At 39.7% G+C, this 7,381-nt stretch overlaps 1 protein-coding gene across 4 annotated transcripts; it reads left to right on the top strand.

Annotated features, from left to right (window-relative positions):
* The first annotated feature begins 227 nt into the window (after nt 1–227).
* Nucleotides 228–5,550, top strand: LOC120743865 (WAP four-disulfide core domain protein 3-like). 4 transcript variants are annotated; one of them, XM_040047820.1, is made up of 10 exons: nt 229–399; nt 785–922; nt 1,617–1,748; nt 1,905–2,042; nt 2,910–3,041; nt 3,198–3,335; nt 4,236–4,367; nt 4,524–4,661; nt 5,004–5,141; nt 5,243–5,549. In XM_040047820.1, the coding sequence occupies exons 1-10, from the start codon at nt 291–293 to the stop codon at nt 5,257–5,259; spliced, it is 1,212 nt and encodes a 403-aa protein (XP_039903754.1). In that variant the 5' UTR covers nt 229–290; the 3' UTR covers nt 5,260–5,549. The 4 variants fall into 4 exon arrangements, with proteins under 4 accessions (XP_039903755.1, XP_039903757.1, XP_039903754.1 ...); XM_040047821.1 differs by lacking the exon at nt 4,236–4,367 and having other exon boundaries at nt 228–399; XM_040047823.1 differs by lacking the exons at nt 4,236–4,367; nt 4,524–4,661 and having other exon boundaries at nt 228–399; nt 5,243–5,550.
* The last annotated feature ends 1,831 nt before the right edge of the window (nt 5,551–7,381 follow it).

The following is a 7,381-nucleotide window of genomic DNA, read 5'->3' as shown; positions in this document are numbered from 1 at the left end:
TAAAGTTAACAGTGGGATAAAGTGGTGTTAATTTCTCCATGACTATGTGGTTGTTGTCATGCTGGATAATAAAGATAATGAAAACTGCCTAGTGGTTTGACTAAGATGTAAACACAAAATTTGTATCATCATTTGAGCAACAAGGAACATAAAAAAACTAAATGTGTGTGATATGAAACCTTATCAGACAGAATATAAGACCACAAGCACAGTGATCCATCATCCTTTAACTGGCTGCTCAGTCAGTGGTTGCGGACAGTCTTTTTTTTTTTTAAAAAAAAGAGGTGAACATGGACAAAAGCTCGTCTACAGTTTGTATATTGATTGCAGCACTTTGTGCATTGGTGCACTTTGGCACGGCTTTTTCTAAGGTGAAACCTAAACCTGACGTTTTAATAAGTGAGTTTCTTTTGAGTATTGTTTCTTTCTGAAATGTGCATGTTTGTCACCTCAGCTGTCACCTGATTTACCACAGCTGATCCATATCCTTTTTTGCCTCACTGCCTCGGGCTACTGTGGCTCAAGAGTTGGCAGTTTGTCCTGTGATCTGATGGTTGCCGGTTCAAGCCCCAGCTCAGACAGTCTTGATTGTTGTGTACTTGGGCAAGACACTTCACCTGTTGCCTACTGGTGGTGGTCAGAGTGCCTGGTTGTGCCAGTGTCCGGCGGCCTCAAGACATTTTGATTCATTTGCTGCAGGGTTCAATAAGATTTTTCAGAGGGACAACCTAACGCACACTCTGGTTGGAGTTCTTGGTCACTTTTGATTTCTCATTTCTTTCAGCAAAGCCAGGAGTGTGTCCTCGCAAACGCTGGGACTTTGGACTGTGTGTTGAATCTTGCTCCAATGACTATGACTGTCGCGGTAAAGAGAAGTGCTGCCCCAATGGATGTGGTCGTGAGTGCATGGCTCCTGTCGGAGGTGAGAGATGAACAAAGTAGCAAAGATCACTCCAAAGTGAAAATTATCTGCAAGATATTTCGTTTATTATATCATGTACAATAGAAAGAAGAGACAAAGAGTGATTGCAAAGGATGTCTCTACCTGACTTATTTAATTGAACTATAAAAAAAACATTTACTTGCAACTTCATGAAACTTGAGAGGTCAAGAGGTCAGTTTTAAATATGTACGTTGTATATACATACATATATGTGTGTGTGTGTGTGTGTGTGTGTGTGTGTGTGTGTGTGTGTGTGTGTGTGTGCGCGCGCACATAGGACAAAAAGTATGAGATGGAGGTCCAGCACTGTGACAATCAGAGCAAAACAGAAAGACACGAATTTGAAGTCAGATAGGGTGAAAAAGAAGAAAAAATCTTGAGTCTATAGACAGAAATGTCATTGAGACGACAGGGAAAGAGGATGAGTGAAAAGACGGCTGGAGCTAATTAAGCGTTCAAAGACATATTTGCAATTAACTTGAAGATATTTTAACATACAAGTTTATTTTGCCTCAGACATGTTCAGTTTATAATCTGCTGCTTACTGTTTATTACTAAAATGTGCATGTTTGGTTTGTTTCATTAAACAGCCAAACTGGCAATCACACAGCATCAGAACTCTTATCTCATTTACCACTTTACCACAGCTGATCTATGTCCTTTTCTGCTTTAGTGCTTCCTCCCAAACCAGAATGTCCACCGCATCTTAATCTTGCTCTGTCACGTAAGGGGTGTAATGACTGTCCTAGAGACCACACATGCTGCGTCTATAATGGTTATGAAGTCTGCATCCCTCCTGTTCGCAGTATGTCTCACAATGTTTGATTTCTTCTTAAGAGGCTGTGTATTTAATTAAATCTTTTTAAAATATAAGAAGTAGTTTAAAAATAACATTTAGGCTACATTTACTGCACTCTCTAGTTGGAGTTCTTTGTTTGTACTAATTTATTTTTCCTATCAGCAAAGCCAGGAGAATGTCCTCGCACGCACCTGACTGTTGGACTGTGTGGTAAACTTTGCTCCAATGACAATGACTGTCCCGGTAAAGAGAAGTGCTGCTCTACCAAATGTGGACGTAATTGCATAGCACCATACATAGGTGAGAGATGAGCAAAGTATTCTTGCACACTTAACCCATGTGTGACCCTCGTGAAAAAAGGGACCCGTTTTTTTTAAAAATGCTGGGACCTTGGACTGTGTGTTGAATCTTGCTCTAATGACTATGACTGTCCCGATAACGAGAAGTGCTGCCCCAGTGGATGTGGACGTGAGTGCATGGCTCCTGTTGGAGCTGAGAGATGAACAAAGTAGCAAAGATCACTCCAAAGTGAAAATTATCTGCAAGATATTTCGTTTATTATATCATGTACAATAGAAAGAAGAGACAAAGAGTGATTGCAAAGGATGTCTCTACCTGACTTTTTTAATTGAACTATAAAAAATCATTTACTTGCAACTTCATGAAACTTGAGAGGTCAAGAGGTCAGTTTTAAATATGTACGTTGTATATACATACATATATGTGTGCGTGTGTGTGTGTGTGTGTGTGTGTGTGTACGCGCGCACATAGGACAAAAAGTATGAGATGGAGGTCCAGCACTGTGACAATCAGAGCAAAACAGAAAGATACGAATTTGAAGTCAGATAGGGTGAAAAAGAAATTTAAATCTTGAGTCAATAGACAGAAATGTCATTGAGACGACAGGGAAAGAGGATGAGTGAAAAGACGGCTGGAGCTAATTAAGCGTTTAAAGACATATTTGCAATTAACTTGAAGATATTTTAACAAGCAAGTTTATTTTGCCTCAGACATGTTCAGTTTATAATCTGCTGCTTACTGTTTATTACTAAAATGTGCATGTTTGGTTTGTTTCATTAAACAGCCAAACTGGCAATCACACAGCATCAGAACTCTTATCTCATTTACCACTTTACCACAGCTGATCTATGTCCTTTTCTGCTTTAGTGCCTCCTCCCAAACCAGAATGTCCACAGCATCTTAATCTTGCTCTGTCACGTAAGGGGTGTAATGACTGTCCTAGAGACCACACATGCTGCGTCTATAATGGTTATGAAGTCTGCATCCCTCCTGTTCGCAGTATGTCTCACAATGTTTGATTTCTTCTTAAGAGGCTGTGTATTTAATTAAATCTTTTTAAAATATAATAAGTAGTTTAAAAATAACATTTAGGCTACATTTACTGCACTCTCTAGTTGGAGTTCTTTGTTTGTACTAATTTATTTTTCCTATCAGCAAAGCCAGGAGAATGTCCTCGCACGCACCTGACTGTTGGACTGTGTGGTAAACTTTGCTCCAATGACAATGACTGTCCCGGTAAAGAGAAGTGCTGCTCTACCAAATGTGGACGTAATTGCATAGCACCATACATAGGTGAGAGATGAGCAAAGTATTCTTGCACACTTAACCCATGTGTGACCCTCGTGAAAAAAGGGACCCGTTTTTTTGTAAAAACGCTGGGACCTTGGACTGTGTGTTGAATCTTGCTCTAATGACTATGACTGTCCCGATAACGAGAAGTGCTGCCCCAGTGGATGTGGACGTGAGTGCATGGCTCCTGTTGGAGCTGAGAGATGAACAAAGTAGCAAAGATCACTCCAAAGTGAAAATTATCTGCAAGATATTTCGTTTATTATATCATCTGCAATAGAAAGAAGAGAAAAAGAGTGATTGCAAAGGATGTCTCTACCTGACTTTTTTAATTGAACTATAAAAAATCATTTACTTGCAACTTCATGAAACTTGAGAGGTCAAGAGGTCAGTTTTAAATATGTACGTTGTATATACATACATATGTGTGTGTGTGTGTGTGTGTGTGTGTGTGTGTGTGTGTGTGTGTGTGTGTGTGTGTGTGTGTTTGTGTACGCGCGCACATAGGACAAAAAGTATGAGATGGCGGTCCAGCACTGTGACAATCAGAGCAAAACAGAAAGACACGAATTTGAAGTCAGATAGGGTGAAAAAGAAGATTAAATCTTGAGTCAATAGACAGAAATGTCATTGAGACGACAGGGAAAGAGGATGAGTGAAAAGACGGCTGGAGCTAATTAAGCGTTTAAAGACATATTTGCAATTAACTTGAAGATATTTTAACATACAAGTTTATTTTGCCTCAGACATGTTCAGTTTATAATCTGCTGCTTACTGTTTATTACTAAAATGTGCATGTTTGGTTTGTTTCATTAAACAGCCAAACTGGCAATCACACAGCATCAGAACTCTTATCTCATTTACCACTTTGCCACAGCTGATCTATGTCCTTTTCTGCTTTAGTGCCTCCTCCCAAACCAGAATGTCCACAGCATCTTAATCTTGCTCTGTCACGTAAGGGGTGTAATGACTGTCCTAGAGACCACACATGCTGCGTCTATAATGGTTATGAAGTCTGCATCCCTCCTGTTCGCAGTATGTCTCACAATGTTTGATTTCTTCTTAAGAGGCTGTGTATTTAATTAAATCTTTTTAAAATATAATAAGTAGTTTAAAAATAACATTTAGGCTACATTTACTGCACTCTCTAGTTGGAGTTCTTTGTTTGTACTAATTTATTTTTCCTATCAGCAAAGCCAGGAGTGTGTCCTCGCAGGCACCTGACTGTTGGACTGTGTGTTGAATTTTGCTCCAATGACAGTGACTGTCCCGGTAAACAGAAGTGCTGCTCTACCAGATGTGGACGTAAATGCATGGCACCATACGTAGGTGAGAGATGAGCAAAGTATTCTTGCACACTTAACCCATGTGGGTTAAGACCCAAACTGGTCCCTTTTTTTTACGAGGGTCACACATGGGTTAATGAATCAAACTGAGAAAAAAATGAAAAAATAAATAATTTGATATACATTTGCTTGGGACTGCATGGAACTTGAGAGGGCAAGAGGTGGTTTATTTCCAGGAAAGTTGTGTTACATTTCTTCATGATGACCTGGTTGTTTGGGTACTGCAAACACCCTCATGGTCATTAATTCATTTGAGGGTTTAGTAATCTAATGAGATCACATCTAGAGGGAGAGTTTTTCTTTAATGTTTTCTTATTCTTTTCAGTGAAACCAGGAGTGTGTCCTCACAGACGCTTCGATAACATAATGTGTGGCGAATTTTGCTCTAATGATAGTGACTGCCCCAATAATGAGAAGTGCTGCTTCAGTGGATGTGGTCATCAGTGCATGGCGCCTTACACGGGTGAGATATGAACAAAGTACCAAACACTCCCTAAACACTTTTCAAGTGGTTTAAGGAATTTTGTAACTAAGCTTATTCTTGACTTTGGTGTGTCTGTAAAGACTGGTACCTTGTCTGAGGCCTCCACGTGTGTGCCGAGTACTACTATCGTGATGGTCAGGGTCCAGGACATCAGACGTGCTGCAGGACAACCTGTGATTACACCTGCAGTGAGCTCTGCTGCCAATCTATAAAAAAAAACATCATTAAACTTACTGTGACCATCTCTGCAAATGAATCCAAATCACTTTTTTCTTCTTTAGTGCGATAAGCACTTCCTGTTTCTGATGATAATCATGTCTCTCTGATTTTTTTCAAACTGACATATTTGTCTTACAAATAAAAAACGGTGTGTTGGCATTTTATTCTTGTTCTCTTATTTACAACATGCGAGCTTACTTCAGTGTGAAAATATTGAAGAAACAGTGTTTCACTATGAATAGTATATCTGTTCCATTTCTAATTACATAGTTATAGCATGATGCCTCGTGTGTTTCTTCTTTATATATACCAATAAAAATTGCCCCTCACCTGTTGAAATGTAGCAAGAATGGAAAGAAAGTGCTTATTGTCAGAACACAAAATTATCCAGATGGATTATCAAAACATTCTGTTTCTCACTTGTGTCTCAAACTGGATTTTAAAAGCATTCATTCTTTCACAAATCTTTGTAAAAGCAGACTGCATGACTAGGTGCTTAATTTTATGCACCTGCGATAACTGGACTGAAAACCCCTGAATTCAGAAAGAAAGTGTGGCCCCATACTTTCATCAACATAGTGTACCTGCTTGAAAGTGCTTAAAATTGACACGTCACTAATGTAATGAGTCAACAAATCAAATGCAACACTTTATGACACTCAAGTAATTGTATTTACCTTAAAAAGTGTAACTAAAATTAGTGCAAAAAAAATGGTAAAGGGCTTCCCCTTTTATCTACAATCACTAGAATCACTTGGAAAACAAGTGATTTCCTGCTTTGAAATGTAAGAAAAAGAGAAAAGTTCTTTGAAGTGGTGGTGACCAGATGCCTCTCCAAACCACTGGAACACAGCAAGCCTGCTCCACGAATCACCATTAAACCCCCGACCCAGGGACGGTTTTTGAAAGTGTAACCTGACTATGTGAAAACTAAAGCGCTGTTAAAACTTGGATTATAGATTTGACATGAGTACATGACTGTATCTGTACTTTATTCGAGTAGTAAACGTCAGTAAGACAAAGGAGCTGATAGTGGACTTCAGCACTAAGCAGGAGAGGAACTACCAGACCCCCGTCATCAACGAGTGCCCAGTGGAGAGAGTGGACAGCTTCAAATACCTCGGAGTTCACACCACGCAGGATCTGTCATGGTCCTGTCACATCAACACCGTGGTGAAAAAGGCCCGTCAGCGTCTCTACCACCTCAGACGCTTGAGAGACTTCCAACTGCCCTCCAAGGTGCTCAGGAACTTTTACTCGTGCACCATAGAGAGCATCCTGACGGGAAACATCTTAACCTGGTTCGGGAACAGCACCATGCAGGACAGACGAGCTCTACAGAGGGTTGTGCGGTCAGCTGAGCGCACCATCCGCTCCGAGCTCCCTGACCTGCACTCAATCTACAGCAGGCGGTGCTGGACCAAGGCCAGGAAGATCGTGAAGGACCTCAGCCATCCCAACAACGGACTGTTCTCTCTGTTGAGGTCAGGAAAGCGATTCCGCTCCTTGAAGACCAACACAGAGAGACTGAGGAGGAGCTTCTTCCCGCAGGCGATACGGTCTCTCAATCACACCACCACACAGTACTGACCCACACATACAGTTCTTACACACACTGGACATTCTGGACATTGTTTTCACTTCATCACTTAAATCACTTTAAGCATATTTGCACTGCACAAGACATAATGTGGATTGCACAACACTGGGCACTATATTCTTCACTTCCAGTTGTACAGCTGCTGTTATTGTGTATATATATATATATATTTATATTTCCTCATACATTCTTATATAATTCTATACTGTGTATTGTGTATTTTGTTGTACAGTTATTTTATTTTCAACTTTGATTTATATATTTTATCTTATTCTTTCCCAGTTAAATTTACCCTTCATTCTAATTTGTGTTGTACAGTTATTTCATTTTTAACCTTAATTTTTTATATTTTATTCCTTCCTAGTTAAATTTACCCTTTTTAATTTTTCATATTTATTTC

Source organism: Simochromis diagramma, unplaced genomic scaffold (genome assembly GCF_900408965.1).
Source record: "Simochromis diagramma unplaced genomic scaffold, fSimDia1.1 OVJJ01000387.1, whole genome shotgun sequence".
Lineage (NCBI taxonomy): Eukaryota > Metazoa > Chordata > Actinopteri > Cichliformes > Cichlidae > Simochromis > Simochromis diagramma.
The sequence above is the reverse complement of the archived record's forward strand: the minus strand, read 5'-3'. Positions and strand labels throughout refer to the sequence as shown.